At 41.9% G+C, this 19,570-nt stretch overlaps 2 protein-coding genes across 2 annotated transcripts; both read right to left on the bottom strand.

Annotated features, from left to right (window-relative positions):
• Positions 1–161: 161 nt before the first annotated feature.
• Positions 162–5,985, bottom strand: DNAJC9 (DnaJ heat shock protein family (Hsp40) member C9). The gene is made up of 5 exons (XM_081004778.1): positions 5,727–5,985; positions 3,494–3,634; positions 2,165–2,419; positions 1,401–1,487; positions 162–676 (listed from the first exon to the last, which is right to left on the bottom strand). The coding sequence occupies exons 1-5, from the start codon at positions 5,904–5,906 to the stop codon at positions 557–559; spliced, it is 783 nt and encodes a 260-aa protein (XP_080860904.1). The 5' UTR covers positions 5,907–5,985; the 3' UTR covers positions 162–556.
• Positions 5,986–8,476: 2,491 nt separating this feature from the next.
• On the bottom strand, positions 8,477–16,562 carry TFAM (transcription factor A, mitochondrial). Its single transcript, XM_081006046.1, has 7 exons — positions 16,390–16,562; positions 13,890–14,023; positions 12,519–12,589; positions 12,199–12,348; positions 10,614–10,709; positions 9,951–10,007; positions 8,477–9,126 (listed from the first exon to the last, which is right to left on the bottom strand). Exons 1-7 carry the CDS (start codon positions 16,452–16,454, stop codon positions 8,872–8,874), a joined length of 828 nt encoding a protein of 275 aa, XP_080862172.1. The 5' UTR covers positions 16,455–16,562; the 3' UTR covers positions 8,477–8,871.
• Between the last annotated feature and the right edge of the window lie 3,008 nt (positions 16,563–19,570).

Here is a 19,570-nt window from a genome sequence, read left to right as displayed (position 1 = left end):
ACACATACCAGCAACAGTGAAGCAAGGTTTTAGATAGCATACTACAGAGCCCAACAAACACCTAAGTTTACCATTTCCCCCTGTCTGCCTCCTACCTTCCTTCTCCAACTGATGCATTTTAGCTAGAGCCCATCATGGGCAAGTTCTGACTTTTCACACACTTTTCAAAAACATACTTTATTAAGTTTAATAAATGCCTTTATAAAATCAAACTGACAGTCCTTGCCCAAACATATTCCTGCAACATATGATACCGTTTTACATTAATTCCAAGGGGAAGTTTTTTTTTAATATTGATGTTTTTTCATTTTACCAGTTTCTTTTTTGTTCACAGCAATCTTGCTGTACAGCTGCAGTCCGAAACGCCACCTTGAATCCTCTGTGGCATCTTGAAGCATTTAATAGCAGCTTCAGTTCTGCAGCTTGCCTCTTCAGAATGTCTTCTACCCAATGTGAGTTTCAATGAATTGATGAAAGCATCTTGCTTTCCTTGGCTGTCTCAAAGCAAGATTAATGCTAATGGAAGAAATGAAATGAAACCAGAAAATTAATAAAGTCATTTCATTCCTTTCTTGGGTGCTGTTTTCTTTCCTCCTTTTTTGGATTTGGTTCCATACTTTGCTTCCATCTGAGCCAGAAAATCATCCATTTCCTTTTTTCGATTCTCATTTTTGCTCTGTTAAAATGACAAAAACAAGATGGTTAAACGAGCTTACAAGTATTTCTCATGTTTTGACTACAAAAGGTTTGGCATTTATTCAAGTTACTAATAAGGTGGTATACATAAGAAAATATATATTAATATTTTAAAATAGTGTATCTGCAGAATATATGAAAGAGATCAGATTGTTGTGAAGTATGAATAATACTGTTCAAGATGAACTATTTAAAAATGCAACTCTAAGGACAACTGTTGGCTGGCAGTTAACTATGATGAAGAAATCAGATCACACATTGCCTCTCCTTGATGCACAAATTCCCTTAAATATTCAACCCCTTAGTCACAGCCCTATTCAAACCTCATCAGCGTGTATGTGAAATTACAGTTGTTATTATTTTGTCCCAACATGCATCACTTTACAACTTATACACACTAAATCTCACTTGCAATTCTGTCGCCTTTGGATACCACTATCATGAACAATTTAGTGTCATCTGTAAATCTGGCTGTCTCATTGCTCACCTGCGACTCCTGATCATTTTGGAATAAATTAAATAACACTAGTCTCTGTAAAAAAAAATCCCAAGGGGACCTTACTGCTTTTTGCTATCCTGAACATTAAAATTAGCTCTGCAATGCTGGAGGCTTAAATCATTTAGAGTTAAAGGCTCCCTCTAACCTAACAAAAGGTAATGCTATCTAACTTGTTAGAATGATTTGTAGCTTACTCCACTCTTACTTGAATTAGTGCTTTTAGGTCATCTTCCCCTTCACCAAGACCCAGTTCTTCTCTGGATTTTTCTGCCTCTTTAGCTTCTTGTCGAGCCTGAAACAATGACACAGTTGTTGAAACGAATGCTAAATTTTCTTAACCTACTGCAGCAGCAAGCAATTTATTTGTTAATATTATATTGTAAGCATTTCTACCCGGCCATTTTCAACAAATTTGCAGGATGGCTTGAGCAATGTTAGGAAAATTTGCTTATGAGTCCCAGAGAGAAGAAAGGCCAGCAAATGTTTTGCTGCATTGTAGGTAGATTCTAGTGTTTTACATTAAAGGATTATTACCACATCATAAATAGTAAATAAATGGGAGTATATCATAAAATTCTAGATGATACTCATTTAATACCTAGCTACTATAAAAGAAGGATCAAAAACCAATAGGATTCTGTTCCATAAGGATGTTCTGAATTTGGCGTGTTCACTCAATGCATCAAGATAAAGAAATACAGGCTTTCTCTTCTCTCAAAGAACTGGGTTGAAATGGGGGATGGGGGTGGTTTCCCCTTCATAAAACTTCCAGAAACCAGTAGCTGAAGAAAACAGGCTGTGTTCTCTCTGCAACTCAAGCACTGGTTCAACCACTGAAAGGATGTTACATTTGAAAATGTACATTACGTGAAATAGGAAATATGTTTACGGACAGTGAAACATTCATAACTCTAGTTGATGGTAAGAATTACACATTTTGTCACAGTCTTTTGCCTCTTGCAAACCTACCTTCCTTTTTCTTGAATTCATCTTTTGCTTAGACTCTTTTGTAAAAGCTTTGTAAGATGGAAGTTCTCCAGAATCAATGGCATGTTGGATAATCTCTCTTATTCTCGGCTCATCTGTATAATCAACACACAGTACAGATTCCATAATTTTGTCCATATCGCCTTTAAAATCCTCATATGCTGCTTTAATGTCCACCAGCTCTTCTGCAGAATCTTTGTACTTCTTCTCAAAGTCTTCAATGTCTTTTACCGTTATCTAATTTTAAAACAACAACAAAAAGAGTTGAATTCCATGAACGACAATCCTTTTTACCACACTCAAGTTACACACACACACATTTTTCCATCCCAAATTCATTGTTACTTCAAAATTTTACTTTTCTGTAATTCAAGTTCATCTGTACAGGGCCTTTTTAATGGAAGGAAGTGTATCCAAAGCGAGGCAAAGCAAGATGAAGCAGATTGGGACGCACACAGGTTGTATTCATCTGCAGAGGAAACATGCTTCATTTGGAGAAAATAGCTTGAATCCAATCTGCTTTCTCCAATTGGTCTTCAAGGGGGCTCCTTGTAATTGCTGATCGGTGGGTACTGGGAGCCCCTTCGAAGGCAAGCTCCCAGCACCAATCATCAGACTGGCGCTGAAAGAACATCTCCAAAACCATCAATCTGGTTACAATGAGCTCCTTTGAACTTTGGCAGGTGTCAGCCACTTGTCATTGACACCCAAAGGGTCCTGCCCACCTGTCAAAGTTGGCCTGCAAATGCGGGTGGGGGATTAAGGATCCATAAGTCATACTTAGACCTAGGGAAATCGATGGGCTTGACTAACTCAAGTGTATTGATTTGAATAGGTCTACCCTTCAGTATTTCACTGTTGGATACAACCCATGGTGTACAAACTTGAAAGGATATTTCAGCACTAAAGCATTTTAGAGCTATCATTCCTTGCCATGCCATCTCCAAATTTTTTTTAGCTGCACTCCATTTACTACAACAGCATTAAGGAAATTTATCCAGGAATTAAAGAAATAATGAAAGGGCACTGAACTTCTTGAGCTGTGAAAACAGAATGTCGTATTTTGATATTACACAAAAAAAATCACATAAGGTTCAGGTTTGCAAAAATCGATTTTTGCAGCCAGAGAAAAATTTGGCATCACAAATAACAACCCATCCCGCAGATGAAAATAAAATAAAGGGGATGAGGGCAAAGGTCCCATAGAAGTTACATTTGCCCTACAGGTAAAAGAAATAGCGCTTTCTTTACAGATATTATCATTCCAGTTGTGAGATAAGGACCATCATTACATTGAAGAAGACTACCTACTTTTTTGAACAGCAGCCTCCAGTATTCTTCCCAGTTGCGGTCCTGAGTCAGCACAGTTGACTCCTCATCCACAATCCCCTGCTGGTCATACAGAGCCCGCAGTTCCTGGTCACTCAGTACTGCATACACCTTGCCCAGGATCTAAGAGGAGACAAGACAAACCACCTCACTACTCCAGTAAGACACAACCCATGCCATCCCACTTGCCTCACAACTGGCTTCTTTCTTATTCAGGTTACGTTAGCATTCCCTCTAACAGTGGAATTTCCAAGTAGTTGGGTGCCAGTAAGTTTACAAACAAAATGGGATTACCCCAAAATTGTACAGTGGTTTCAACATACTCGAGGGACTCCGTAGGCAAACAGAAGGGTAAAATTATAAAACCCCAAAATAACACCAAACATTAGAGAGAACCAAAACTGGTAGGACACAAGAGGAAACTGGACTTCTCAAGTCCTAACAGCTTATAGTAAGTGGGATTTAGGTTGAAGTAAGGCTGTCATATTTCAAAAAGTGAAAATCCAGACACAAAAGTTGTTGAGCTTTTTCTGCAAAATCTCAAGAAAATAAGTAAGTTTTTAAGGTGTTTTTAAGGGAATTTGCCAAAATCTATACTTCCGACATGAGCTGCCATACATCCAAATTTTCAAAGAAAAGGCAAACACAGGATGTTCCAGCACTTCTCAGGATTTGCACAATTGCTAGAAAAATGGAGGCGTTTGTGGTGAGTTCCGGCTCCTGTTTTTCTAGAATAATACCACTGGGTAAACCTTTCCCTTTTCTACCATGCATAACCATTAACCACCCCACCCCTGTTATATAGCTATAAAATACTCAGGTTCAGAATTAGCAGTGTGCCCAATCCTCACCCATCTTGTGCTAGGCCACAGAGCAGGGCATGGGCTGGAAAAAAGGGAGAAATGGTCCTCTTGGCTCATGCATTTCCCACCAGGCCTGAACTGGAGCACTGCAACGCAATGTGGCAGGTTCTACGCTCCCCCTCTAAACACGAAGGTGAAGTGGTTTCTCAGACTGGAAGCAGAACACCCATCCCACCAATAAAGACACAAGTTGGGGAGGGGGACTTCTTAAGTATGTAGATATACGCTTGTAAATTAACCTGTTAATCGATGCCATTTGAGACTGATAGGGTGGAAGGCAGGGACACCAACAGTAGGTGGGGGCAGGCAGAGGCAACTCTTTCTAGTTTTGTCCCATTCTCCTCCCTGCTGAGGAGGAAGTTGACAGGCAGAACCAGACCCTGGACTGGTTGTAAGCAAGGAGGCAGGCAGGTGGACTACCGGGGCCAAGGAAGGGCAGGGCTCCTATTGCAGGCCTGCCTAGAACAAGAGGACCCTCATGGAGCTGTGCTTTGTTCTCGTTTTTTAAAAACACATTTTTTGTTTTTTATCTTAAGCTGTGAACCGGCCTGAGATCTATGGATGAAATTATATACAGTGGTACCTCTGGTTACGTACTTAATTCGTTCTGGAGGTCTGTTCTTAACCTGAAACTGTTCTTAACCTGAGGTACCACTTTAGCTAATGGGGCCTCCTGCTGCTGTGCAATTTCTGTTCTCATCCTGAAGCAAAGTTCTTAACCTGGGGTACTATTTCTGGGTTAGTGAAGTGTATGTAACCTGAAGTAGTCTGTAACGTGAAGTGTATGTAACCTGAAGCATATGTAACCTGAGGTACCACTGTACTGGAAGATGCTAGAGTGGCTGGAGTGACCCAATCAGATCTGTGCAGTACAAATAATAAGATCATCACCACCACCATCATTATTATATATAAAAAAATTATTCTTATTATTTGGTGGATCCCACTTTGGTCGCATTTCCACCCTAGGAACCCAGGGCGGTACACAATTTTGCAAAATGAGGCGAAGGGTGCAAGTGGCCTATGTCACTACCTGACTTTTAGAAGGCACCTGAAGTTTAGGGAAGTTTCTAATGTTTGATGGTGTTTTTAATATTCTGTTGGGAGCCGCCTAGAGTGGGTGGGGAAACCCAGCCAGATGGGCGGGGTATGAATAATAAATTATTATTACTGTATTATATTATGATGAAGTCGAGCTTGGTGCCAAGCGAGTCAGAGCAGGATTTGAACCCGGGTCCCGCGGCTAACCAACTCGCAGAACTTCCCCGGTTTGATTCCTGCCTGCTGAGGACGGGGAAAGGAGAACCTCCATCCGGCGAGTCCGAGGCAGGTTTCCCGGCGCCTCCCCTCACCTGGAAATGCCGGGTGGCCGCCTCCTTCCCGTCCGGGTCGGCGCGGTCCGGGTGCACCCGCAGTGAGACCTTGTGGTAGCCGCGGCGGATCTCGTCGGCCGAAGCCTCGCGCCTCACGCCCAGCACCTGGTACAGGTCGGCGGCGCCGAAGGCCCCGCGGCAAAGCTCCAGCAGCCCCATCCCCGAGCCCAAGCGCGCGGAGAGACCACCACCGCGCCTGCGCACGCTCGCGCGCTCTTTCCCGCTCCCGGCGAAGGGAACCGCCGACACAACCTACTACTGCTGCTGCTGCGCGGGCTGCTGTTTCTCAGCCGCGTCCGCCCGTCCGTTTTCCCGCCCGCCACGCCCACTCCTGCCTCCCCGCGCTGCTTTACGGCCGTCCCGCGAGATGTCGCGAACTTGAAAGGCCAAGAATTAAGGAGAAGGTGGGGGCAGAGAGGAGGAGGAAAGTGGAGGGACTAACCCTAGATATACAAAAAGGTGAAGAGTGACACATAGGCTGCAGTACCCGTAAGAAAATGGAGAGAGATGCTTGGCCGGGATTCTCCCATACAGGGACGTAGCCAAGCGGAGGCAGCTGGCCCTCATCAGTAAAAAGCAATACAAATCAATGCAAATTTGAGGTTTTGTCTCCCTTAAAAAAAACAACAAAAAAAACCTGCCTACGCCCATGTTCCTATGCGAGAAGTGAGCTTACAGGGAACCAGGCAGAGGGCCTTCTCAGTAGTGGCGCCCGCCCATCAGATCTCAAGGAAATGAGCAACTAACTTACTTTTAGAAGACATCTGAAGACAGCCCTGTTTTGGGAAGTTTTTAATATTTAATGCTGTATTATGTTTTTAATCCTCCGTTGGGAGCTGCCCAGAGTGGCTGGGGAAACCCAGCCAGATTGGCGGGGTAAAAATAATAAATTATTATTATTATTATTATTATATCTCATAATGAAGATGGAGCCTATGTAACCCACACGCGTTATTTTATATACTCTAAAGCTAGGAAGCTTACAGTGGAAAACTCCATTTGAGACATGGCGTGTTCACATTTCTCTCATGGATGCGTGACTCTTCATTTTTGCTATCTCTAGCTGTAGAGTCTACCGCTTCAAAAGCAGCAGTGGCGCGCGGAGCTCGTGGGTTGCCCAGGCGATGCATTGCGCGGCGGCCAAATCCAACGGGTAAACCTATTGGCAGATGGCATTACAGTAGATCTCACTCGTTGCGATTGTGGTTAAAGCAACGTGTTGTCATGTTTTTGCTTGAGAAATACACTAAGACCGCAAGTTCCGCGGGGTTACGTTCCGGAGACCACGTCTAAAGCTAAAATCGGGTGTAGTCCAAACACACTGGGTTCAATGGCAGGTGGGACAGCCAAATATTTCCCCCCAGACTCCAGCCCTTTTAATTTTTTTTTGTCAAGTGCGTAAAGCTGAACGCACACAAATTAAATGTACGTAAATTGCAGGTATACTTTATCTCAATAACAGGGTGATATCCATCTGAGTCATATTCTGAGTAGATACACTTTACTCAAACAGGCTGGATTTATTTAAGCCTATATTTCAGTGGGTCTGTACAGACTATGGACTCTTACTGGATGTCGCCCATAAATATTTATTTTTCATAATTTAAAACAGGCTTATTTCCTTCTTGATTTAATATGTAAATCTGTCTTGCCACTTTTGAAATGCTCCTCCACTTGAGGTTGAAGAGTCTAAGTACTGAAAATGTATCTTGTTTGCAGAGGTGTTTAGTTCCCCCATATATATTTTTGCTTTTAAATATGTTGCTGACATTCTTCTAATTTTCTTGCTACCTGCTTTTTATGATGTTTTTGGCACAGAACCTCTAATGAACGGATTCAAATAACAATAAGTACAATAAAGATTCCAACTAAACATTAGGAAGAACTTTTGACAATGGAATATAGACTACTTCAGAAGGTGGTGGGCTCTCCTTAATTGTAAGTACTTAAACAGAGGTTGGATGACCATCTGTTAAACATTCTTTTGCTGAGATTCTTGCATTGCAGGGGGTTGGACAAGATGCCCCTTTGGGTCCTTTCCCAACTCTAAAATTCTCTGATTCTATGAATGAATCTCCATTGATCCAATGGTTCCTGGTTTCTCCAGCTAGTGCTGGAAAAAAACTCCTGTCTGAACTTCAGGAGAATCACTGCCATCAGAGTAGACAATACCAGGATATATGTAGCTTCCTTTTTTTGTTCCTGATACTATAGCAGAGGGATGTAGATCGTGCTCTACCGGTAGATCCCCAGCTGATCCTGGTAGATCATGGGATCCTTATCGTGTACAAAAAGCTATGGGGGGAAAGCTAATAAATCCTCCCCAAAAAAGCTCAACAGCTCTGGGCAATCCACCCACCCTACGCACGCTCCTCCCTCCAATGGCAATGGGTAGATCACTGCCAGTTTTTTATACTGGGAGTAGATCAGTGTCTCTTGGGAGTTGGATATGCCTGCAAGACTGCAGCAAGAATGCAGGTGCAAGTGTTTGGATCAATATGCCAGTTGGGTTTTTTAACTTGTTTATGTTTAAAATAAGGGTTTATTTGATACAATAAAATGCATTTTGAAAACAATCTTAGACAGAAATGACCTTGTTCTAATTTGAATAAAATGAGAGGAAAAAGTGTTTTATATCAAACTTGCTAGTTTTATTTTTTCTAAGCAATATAAATAATAGTATGCATTGTCGGTACGTATAAAAATTGAAAAACACTATTGAAAATCTGTAAGTTCGGTAGTTCTTTAATTACAAGGCTGAAATCAGCAAATATACATGCTTTCTCCAGTGATTACATGCATTTACACACAAAATAAACTTGCAGCCTACATTAAATTTCTATTTCTAATTAGCAACTAGACATTATGAATTTATACAGATCACAGGATCTGCAAAAAGAAAATTTATAAGAGAATGCTTATATACACATTTATGGAAAAAGCACCTCTTCTCTCGTGATTAATCACTGCTTAAATTCTCTCAATCTTGATTTACTCTACTTACTTGACAATTTCCAAAATAAGTCTAACCTCTGATTTGGGAGTCTTTCCTTTAATGAATAGACTTCACTTCAGTCTCTTTCCACTTGCAATCAGAAATGATGAAATCCAAGTATAATCCAACTTACTCCTCAGACTGCCTTGCCTTTACTTTCTTTTTCGCTGCAGCTGAGGCAACTTTGCTTCCCGAAGGCTTCTTTAATGTTGTAGCTCTCTTTTTTGAAGCAACTTTTTTTTCAGTTTTCTTTCTTTTTGATAGTTTCCTTCTGTTTTTAAAACGTATAAGATCTTCGCGTCCAATTTCTGCCATTTGCTCCTCCCATGATTTCATTTCATTTTCATAACGGATCTTGTCATCCTCAGCAAGTTGCTGATATGTCTGGATATGCAGAAAGAAATAGAATTCACATACTGAAAAGTTGCTTGTGTTAAAAGGTGCTACAGAAATGTCAGGATATTTACTTTCCACTACTAGAGACATCTCTGAAACATCTAAGGACTAATATTTCATGTGAAAAGGATTTACACATGTTTGTTTCATGCAGCAAAACACCACAAGCTGGTTATTATGACCCCTTGTTTTGCTATGATGCATAATCTTCCTTATGACAACTGCATGCATTTTAAGACGCAGTTTCATGTATGGCTTAAAGTGATGCCAGGATCAGTCCCTGAAAGCATGATTACTCATACAGTTCCTTCAGGAACACAACCTGAGGCATTTAAACTTTTGGTGGCACAAAATGCCAAACAGGTAACTGACATTCTGATTTGTATTTCAAATATTATAATTTGAATCAGAATTTGAAACAGTGATTCAGCCATACGTTAAGTATTAAGATTTGGCTTAGATTTCTAAACATATCTACAGCTACACACACACATTCATACACTGACTTGATTCAGACTTAACAGGAAACAATGGTGTCATCCTTCAATGTACTGGGCTTACATTATTGAGCCAGAGGAGTTTGAAAACTTTGCTTTTAATTTTAAAATGAACTGTTATCTGGACACAAGTGGTTGGTCTCCACGGCCAGTTCTTACTATAGGTGAATGGCATGTACTGAATTATTTCACACCTGTACTGCACCTTGACTGTCACTACTAGAACACTTGGCTGCACATTTAAGCATGACAGATTCAAATTCCTAAATTTAAATGTCAATTTATTGGAATTCAAAGTCACTTTTATGACAATACCTTCTTTTGGGAACTGCTCATTTTTTGCCATTCGTCAAATAAATTTTTCATCTTTGCCTACAAGAGAAACAAAAACATACAATGATATTTGCTGAAGTTCTGTAGCAGAAATCTCCCTACACCCACCCACCTGCCATATTTATAATGCAAGATATGCAAAATATGGGTGCTACATAAAGTCAGTCTTACTCAGAATAAACCAATCAAAATCTATTATTAAACAATTTAAGTCAATTGAGAAAGACTTAATCCCCCCCCCCTTACAGCTGCACTTGTTTTATTTTTAAAATACCTGCAGGAGAGCTGGCCATGGATCTCCCATTGTCCCAACGAATTGGGCCCTTATTCATAGGCAACATTTAAAGTTTCCATATCCATTAGCTACAGCTATCAAGCTAGCTTGGAATTTCAGTATATGTAGCCTGATAATGCCAGATCTTTGACAAGCTGTTCAACAGCTCTTGTGTGGAAACTCTTGGTCAGGGACACTGCTATGAAAACCCGCGAGGCACTCAAAATACCGTAAAACTCCAACTGGACCTTCGACAGATTATGGCAATAATGGGAAATAGCCATTAAATCAGTTCTAATTTTCATTCTCAATACGAAAGACAGAATCTTCATCCTTGTAGCTGTTAAAATGAACAGCCTCCCTTGGTTTACCTGAATTGAGATTCCTTTAGCTTCTTGAAAGTGTTCAGACATAAAAATGTTGAAGGCACTCCGAGGTCTTTTAGGTTTTCCAAGCATTGTTAGTTGCTAAAATGACAAAAGGATATCAGTGAGCAGTTCTCTCAGGTGTTATTAAGTTCAGCCATAGAAAACACCCACACACCCCTTTATGTCTAGGATTTAGGGAATGGCAGACTTGGACATTCAGCAGACCAAGACTTAGACTTGTACCCTATGAAGTGCTGCTCTGAAGGACCCTCTGACCTTTCAGGTGGAAGCTTTTTGAAGGAGGGGTATGAGAGGGCACCACAAGGAAGGGGAGGCTGAAAAGCCCCATGCATGCGAGAACACCAGACACCTCTGAAACCCAGCCGTACCAGACATACAATTTCCAAGACAGATAGAATTGAAATCAGAGTTCTTCAAGTCACATTAAAAAGAATATATTATTAAAATCCAAAGATTCCTATTAAAACTGGCTTAAGTTAGAAAACCATTGCCATTTCTGTGTATAGTGCTGCAGTGCTTTATGTTGAGTCCTGTAAGGCCACAGCAGGGAAAGGGAAAGGCCAGCCAAGCTGCTGACATGATGACACGGAGATCTGTCAGGGATGTTTTAGCTGAGATTCCTGAATTGCAGGGGGTTGGACTAGATGACCCTTGGGTCCCTTCCAACTCTTATCATTCTATGATTGGAGCACACAGCACCAATTCTGTGCCAACAGCACCGGTGGCTGTGTGTTTCCATGTTCAATTCAAACAGGTAGTTTTAATCTTTAAAGCCCTAAATCAGGGGCCCCCAACCTTTTTGAGTCTCTTGAGCACATTTGGAATGCTGTAGGTACCACCTGCTCTGGTTGCTTTTCTACCCACTTCCCCGCTCCAGACAGAAAAAGCACAGGTGTACACATGCAAAGGTGCTTTTTGTTTTTATTTTGCTTTTCCAGAGGCTTTGGGTAAAATTCAGACCCAGCAGAATTAAAATAGATGTTAAAGAATCTGCATGATTTTACACAGATCACCCCAAAGCCACAATCAAATCAAAGTTTAAATTGGTAGATGTACAGTAAAAAAAAAATCTGTTCCCTTAGAAGTGAAGCAAGTTCAAACACTTAGGTTTTATGCTTTAATACCATTGTATTATTTGTATTGTTTGAAACTCTGTTTCTGTACACAACTTGTGTACTTCCTGAATGTAGAGTGGTTTATAAATTCTGGAATAAAAAAAATAGAATAATTTAAAGCTTTTCCCTTTACACTATTCGTAAGCAGCAATCATAAAATATTAGGCACCAGTTGTAAGTATACAAAAGGAAAAAAGTTGTAACATCAAAAGACACACCACCTTCATGGGTAACTGGTGTGAGAGCATCATGTATTTTGTACTGAAACCTTAGTATAAGGTGGCAAGCGTTTTCAGGTACTTGGACAATGAGATCATACTTCATGACCTATCCTGTTACTGTGACTAATTTGTTTTAACTGTTTTTATTTCTGAATTTTAAAATGTAACCTGCCCTGGGACCTACTGGTGAAGGGTGGATAATAAAATTATAAAGATTATTTAGGTACTAACCCTCTTTTTTCTTGCTGCTCTTCTTTTTTCCACTCTCCTTCTCTTTTCCTCTTTCAAAGCTGCCTCCTGGGCAGGAGTTAGTTGTGCTTTGTATTTGATCATTTGTTCTTTGTAGATCTCTCTGTCAGTCTTGGCGGCTGCTTCATATGGCTAGAATATGAGCAAACACAATTTTACTAAAACTTGTGAAAAGCATATATATCTGTTTCTAATAATACAGAACCCTAGACATTAAGGAGGTATTTTCAAACCAAGGAAGCAATTTTCTTAGTAAAATAGAATAACATTCTGTTCACATGAACACCAAAATCCATGCTTACTTGTTTGTCAGATGCTGGGAGCTCCCTCCAAGCGTGTGCTATCTTTTTTGTGATGTCCACAACACTTACGTCTGCAGAGTAAAAAAAACAGCTACAAGGATGAAGATCCTGTCAAATTTAGTGTCAAATTTCAAAAACAAATTTAAGGAATAAACAAATTCAAATTAACTTCATCATTGATATACAAGTTGGGTTTGACAGACATATAGCCAAACTATTTGAAACAAAGCTAAAATTTGGTGTGCATTGTACTAAACACCATTGTTACTCAGAAGTCAAAACACAAAATTTATAAAAATATTTATATAATGCCTTAGAGTTCTCAAAAGTGTGGTTTACAATTATGAACATACATTTTAATACAACAGAAAGAGAGCAATAAAAATAGTGAAAACAATACTTTAGAAGACAGTCTCAAAAAAGATTAATCAATCAAATACTATCAAAATCTTGGCAAAATAACATCATCTTGGCCACCTACCAAAGCCAGGGGGCTGATGAAATCCCCCCAGTAGATACCTTAATAACTGGGCTGTGACCAAAAAAGTCTCACTTCAGCTGAAGCTGGGCAAAAGCACTCTTAGCCACAGCAAGGCTACCTGGATATCCAGCAGCACCCCTAAACTGCTAACCTGGTCCTTTAGAAGGAGTGGAATCACACCTAGAACAGGCCATACTTCCACTCTCAATGTGTCTACATGCAACACGAAGTCTCATAATATCAGCAGCTAATCAACTCGTGCAAATTCTCCATACTTCTGGATGCAAGTCTCTGGTTCCCTAAATATATATGCCCATTATATTGCTTATTCCCAGAACTGCTGCACAGTGACACCACTCTATTCCTTCAAACAATTCCTCAAAACCTGCCATTTCTGGGCTGTTTCACCCGAAACTGAAATGAAGCCTAAATAAGTGAGGCATGTTATTTATTTGCTTGCATTCATTCTCTCCTCTTCTCTGCTGATTCACAGGGTAAAGTAAAATTTCAGAATTGTTTTTGAGTATATTACTCAGCAAAGTGATATACATACTGATTTTGTGGTATACTTATGATTACCTAGCCAAATTTAGGAACATACCATTTCCACTTGGCTCTTTCCTTCCAGCATTCTAAATACAGTACAACCTATCGGTTTTTGCAGAATGTGAGCTCACAGATTATCTAAATACAAGTGTACACAATGGCTATAAATGCAATGAAAAAAGAGGCTTTGGGGATTAATTTGCTGCACACAGAAAACCAACGATTCAAGCAAGTTAGGAGAATCCTGGCAAAAAAAATAAAAGGCCAGTCAGTCTTTTAACATATTTTACAAAACAACAAAAACTTTTATTATAGTGAAGTCTCATTCTTAGTGAATTCCTTACCTGGATTTTGTTTCTTATAAAAGGGTTGCTGTTCTTTATAAAAGCGAATGTATGCTGTCAGTGGCTGCTTTGGACGGTTATCTGAACTACTTTGTTTTGAAAACCATTTCTCTACTGAACAAGTCGCACTGCACCTTTAAAAAAGCAAAATTGATACCTATTAATAGAACAGAAGCTTCAGATAAAATCAGACATTACTCCAAGGAAAAAAAGAATAGCCTGAAATCTAGTGGAAATGAATAATGCAGCTACATTCACAAATATAAAAAATAACAGCCTGATGTGGTATAGTGGATAGTGTGTTGGACATGGGAGAGCAGGGTTCAAATGTCCACTTGGGTTGTTGTTATTAAATAAGGTTGAGGAGAACTATGTCACTCTGAATTCACTGGGAGAAAAAGATGGGATATAAATGCAATCAATCTATCTTCTACCCAATCCCACATTTAGCAGACTTCCAAGGGCACATTTTGAACTTGAACTTTTCCTAGACTCACCTAAGAATTGTATGACCAAGCCCAAATGTGTCAAGTGGACACAAACAGAAAAACCTGCCACAAAGTTACCTCTGTGATTTTGGTTTGTACAGCAGACCAGCTAATGCTAGCTCTGCTTTTACCTCTATCCTCTGTAACAAATTGTCATAGGATCAAGCTCAGTTTAGAGATCAGATGCAATCACACACACTTAATTACCCCCCTACAAGTCCTATGCAACTACAGAGTTAGCTAATGATGATGTAAACTGCTTTGAGGTGTGTGTTTTTAAAGCAGTGTATAAATTTTATGAAATAAAATAATTTATTTTTGTTTGGATGCCATTAATTTCAGCAGACCAACAGCTTTGAAGGTGAACAAGAGAAATGTACAGTCTGGACCAGATAAAAAGGTACAGTGGTACCTCGGGTTACAGATGCTTCAGGTTACAGACTCTGTTAACCCAGAAATAGTACCTCGGGTTAAGAACTTTGCTTCAGGATGAGAACAGAAATCGTGCTCCAGCGTCGCGGCAGCAGCGGGAGGCCCCATTAGCTAAAGTGGTGCTTCAGGTTAAGAATAGTTTCAGGTTAAGAACGGACCTCCGGAACGAATTAAGTTCTTAACTTGAGGTACCACTGTATTAACTAAATATAAAACCCTATTACCATGCTCCCTTAATAAAAACCACAGCATTACTTTGTGTTGTTGAAGGCTTCTTTTTCTTAATAAAAGAACCAACTTACTCAGCTGAAGCATATTGGTGGAGAATTACGTAAGCTAGAAGAAAATAGGTGAGAAATTCCAGCCAAAATGATGAGGAAAATATGGGTTTCACTTTGATTCCCCTCCAGTCAAGAACCAAGTCTCAAACAAAAATCCTTTCTAATCAAAAGATATAACCACAAGGTGGGCAGTAGCCAATTCTGGCTCATATTCTGAGCAGGGAAAATGAAATACATTTCTGCTCCATAGCACTCAGAAATTCAAGTCAATTTTCTAATAGGTAAGAGTCATCAAGCCTCTTGAGACTCTGACACTAAAGGCTGAAAACAAATTTATGTGCTGGTTGTGTGGGTTCTTCCCAAGGAGGATGCAATTATACTGAAGGCATGGGATATAGATTATATAAATAGATAAATATATGGATGGTGTGCCTGGGCATTAGCCAAGATTTATGTTGGGGGGCATGCATAATGTTGGGGGGGGGAGCAGAACTGAGTTATCTGTGATACAATTGGTTAGTTATTTTTATTTACTTGATGGGGGGGCAACTGCCCCCCACTGGAAATGCCCAGGATTGTGTGTATCGGGTCAGAGAATGATTTTTGAAGATCTCATTCATATGCACGTCAAGTACAAAGTTACTCTCTCCCTTGCCTGCCAACTTTCACCAGTGTTTCCAAGACAGGTACTAAGCCTGGTAAGAACACAACGGAGAGAAACAAAGGGTGGTTGAAACTTTTAAAAAATAATTATTTTATTGCACAAGAGCATGTAGACACCCAAAAAGAAAACCAGGTAGCCTAGACAAAGAAATACAGAGTTGCCGAATAAAACAGCAAACCAGCGTGCCCATGGTGATGATAACGCCAAGGATGCAGGTTCGATCCTCCCCCCCCCCCCCAATACGGGGCTGCAGCATTGCTGGGGGCTGGACTAGATGACCCTTTGGACCCCCTTCCATCTCTAGAGTTCTACGATTCACTGAATATCAGATTTTATTTTTAAGTATCCTAGCTCCACCTTGAAGAAAACTGGAAAACAGCTCCCCCTCCTTCCTATTTCAACTCCTTCCCCTGGAAACATCCACAGGGAGACTTCAGTCTCCAGACACCCCGAGATCAAACCTTGAGATCTGGCAACGGCATGAGGAGGAGCAGCAGCAGCGAAGGACACAGAGCTCCCTTTACCTCACAGGTCAGCGGGCACCGGGTAGGACCGAAAATGGCTTTTTCTTTCATCGAGAAAAGCGAGTGGGGAGATGCCAGGAGAGGATGCCGCCCCGCCGCGGGCAGTGTTACCTGAGGAAATAACGCGGTCCAGAGACAGACGACGACCACACGCGGGACAGCAGCGCCGCCGCCATAGTAGCGCCGACTCCGCTCGCCTCGCCTCAGCCCTCGAGCCTCAGAACCATCGCGCGCCACTGGCGCGGGGCATTGTGGGCAAGCCGAGGAAACGACCCCACGCTCTGCTTATCTGCAATCCGCGCAGTCGCAGCCGGGAGGGGGGAGGGGCGAGGACTGGGGGGAGAATGACAGGCACCTGCGAGTGCGTGCGCTCGCGAACCTCGAGCAGAAGGGGGTGCGACACAACTATGCAAGGCCTCACTTCCGGTTCTCTATCGGCGCGCCACCATATGCGGGGACGAGAGCATAGGGTATAAATATATAAACATAGGGATGGTGTGCTTGGGCATAGCCAGGATTTATGTTAGTGTGGGGCAGGCATTATGTTGGGATGGGGGAGCAGAACAGAGTTATCTGCGACGCAACTGGTTAGTTAGTCAGGGCTTGGAACCTTTGTTCCGCTCAGTTCAGGAACCGCGGGTGTTTTAATTCTCTCGTTACGCCGCTTCTCTTGGGGAAGCGGCAGACGCGGGCTCGGGTGCTTTTCTGCGCGTGCGCGTCCATCCCGTCGGAGGGGAGGAATGTTTTGAGGAGCGGAGGGGAGGGCGGGAAATCCGGGTGGGAAGGTAGTTTTTGATTGGAGCGCGGTCGGTGGGCGGAGCCAGCGTGCCCTTCGCCGGCTGCGAGGAAAAGGCGGGTTTAGTTGCGCGCCTTTCGCTAGTTGCGAAGGGAGGAGGGTTTGGTTGGTGGAGTCAGAAGAGAGGTCGGAGCGCTTCTCATTCCTCGCTGCTAATAGGAGGCGAAGGGGAGAAATAAAGGCAATATTGGATCAATATGGATTCGCGGCAGGGAGAGCAAAAAAGGAGGGAAATCCTGCTTATCTGCAGTAATATAACGATGATGCTCAAGGATGGTGTCTGCGCGCTGCAGGTTGCAGCTCTAGGCACGTTAATAGCTGCGTCAGGAGAAAACTAAGCACCCTCTCAGCTCGCTCTCTTCCGGGAAAAATATATATTGCCCATTGCCATTTGTAAACCCGGACACCCCCTTCTCTCGCAGCTTGGAGGGAGCTGCAGCCCAAGCTCCCCATCCCTGCTCTAAAGTAACTGACAGCAACCTCGTGCCTTTCCTGACCCCACTGCTCACCCAGCCTGGCTATTCTCTTAAGGTAGGAGACCCTGGGCAGCCAGTACGAAGCAAAGCCGGACAAATGGATGATGTCCCAGGAAGTTTGCTTTTGCAAATTATTAATTATTATTATTAATTGACCCATCACCTCCTGGCAAATAGAAGGGGAAGAAATGGAGGCAGTGAGAGATTTTACTTTCTTGGGCTCCATGATCACGGCAGATGGTGACAGCAGTCACGGAATTAAAAGACGCCTGCTGCTTGGGAGGAAAGCAATGACAAACCTAGACAGCATCTTAAAAAGCAGAGACATCACCTTGCCAACAAAGGTATAGTTAAAGCTATGGTTTTCCCAGTAGTGATGTATGGAAGCGAGAGCTGGACCTTAAAGAAGGCTGATCGCCGAAGAATTGATGCTTTTGAATTATGGTGCTGGAGGAGACTCTTGAGAGTCCCATGGACTGCAAGAAGATCAAACCTATCCATTCTTAAGGAAACCAGTCCTGAGTGCTCATTGGAAGGACAGATTGTGAAGCTGAGGCTCCAATACTTTTGGCCACCTCATGAGAAGAGAAGACTCCCTGGAAAAGACCCTGATGTTGGGAAAGATGGAGGGCACAAGGAGAAGGGGACGGCAGAGGACGAGATGGTTGGACAGTGTTCTCGAAGCTACCAGCATGAGTTTGACCAAACTGCGGGAGGCAGTGGAAGACAGGAGTGCCTGGCGTGCTCTGGTCCATGGGGTCACGAAGAGTCGGACACGACTAAACGACTAAACAACATTATTGAATTTATATTCCACCCTATACCCAGCGGTCTCAGGCAGTTTTTAGAAAAGATCAGGGTGGTTCAAAGCTATTCTTTGCATAAGAATGTAAGAGCCTGCTGGATCAGGCCAATGGCCTATTTAGTCCAGCAAGCTGTTCTCACAGTGACCAGCCAGATGTCTGGGAATCTAGCAAGCAGAACATGAGCACAATGGCCCATTCTCCCCCTCCAGTGGTTTCCAGTGACTGGTATTGATTGAATTGGCCTAACCAGTTTCTAAAGCCCTGCAAGTTGGTGGCCATCACTGCCTCCTCCTGAGGGAGCAAGTTCCATTGTTTGACTATGCTGTGTGTGAATAAGTACTTTAAAAAAAAATCTGTCCTAAATCTTCCAGCATTTCCCTTCCTTGGATGTCCACGAGTTCAAGTGTTCCGAGGGAGAAAAATAATTCTCCATGCCGTGCATAATTTTATAAGCTTCTATCATGTCGCCACTCGCTCTCCTTTTCTCTACACTAAAATGTCCCAAATGTTGCAACCTTTCTTTGCAGTGGAATCGCTCTATCCCTTGATCACTTTGGTTGCCCTTTTCTAATTTTTTCCAACTCTACAATATCCCTTTTGAGCTGAGGTGACCAGAACTGGGCACAGTACTCCAAATATGGCTGCACCATAGATTTGCACAACAGCATTATTAATGCTGGCTACACATGCACTTTCACATTAAACTAGTAGTGTTCTTATATAGTAGGAAAGGCTTTAATCCCAATTCCACAAGCATGTAACAGGAAGTCTTCATTACTTTAAGATAATTGCATCCAATATATTAAGCTGTTTCCGCCTTAGGTGACACGCTCCTGGTTCATAGCTGCCAACTTTTCCCTTTTCTTGCGAGGAATCCTATTCGGAATAAGGGAATTTCCCTTAAATAAGGGGCAATGTTGACAGCTATGTCCTGGTTTGCTTCTGTGAGAACAAGCTATACCCTTAAGGAAAGAACCATGGGAATACAAGAGAGTTCAACACAGCTATTGAGTCACATCTTACATATTTAGAACCTGGCACTTTCAGTAATGTTTTGTTTTGCCAGCACTCTAGTACACGGCTCCAAAAGAACTTGGAGCCTCCTCTAACAGCTTGGATAGCAAAACCACACCTACCCTCCACCAGACAACTGTCACTTGCAAGTTTAAAGTGCTACCACTCCTTTTCTCACTCAAAAGGGTGAAGGTAAGAAT

This window comes from Podarcis pityusensis, assembly GCF_964106645.2.
Source record: "Podarcis pityusensis genome assembly, chromosome: 5".
NCBI lineage: Eukaryota > Metazoa > Chordata > Lepidosauria > Squamata > Lacertidae > Podarcis > Podarcis pityusensis.
This window is presented reverse-complemented; position numbering and strand designations above follow the sequence as displayed.

Coding starts and splice junctions, on each gene's coding strand:
- DNAJC9 (XM_081004778.1), bottom strand. CDS start 5,906: ATGGGGCTGCTGGAGCTTTGCCGCGGGGCCTTCGGCGCCGCCGACCTG. Junction 2,420..3,493: donor GGAGGCTGCTGTTCAAAAAA/GTAGGTAGTCTT, acceptor TTTTAAAATTAG/ATAACGGTAAAAGACATTGA. Junction 677..1,400: donor ACCTAAAAGCACTAATTCAA/GTAAGAGTGGAG, acceptor TCATTTTAACAG/AGCAAAAATGAGAATCGAAA.
- TFAM (XM_081006046.1), bottom strand. CDS start 16,454: ATGGCGGCGGCGCTGCTGTCCCGCGTGTGGTCGTCGTCTGTCTCTGGA. Junction 14,024..16,389: donor GGACCGCGTTATTTCCTCAG/GTAACACTGCCC, acceptor GCTTTTTTAAAG/GTGCAGTGCGACTTGTTCAG. Junction 9,127..9,950: donor TGAGCAGTTCCCAAAAGAAG/GTATTGTCATAA, acceptor CTGCATATCCAG/ACATATCAGCAACTTGCTGA.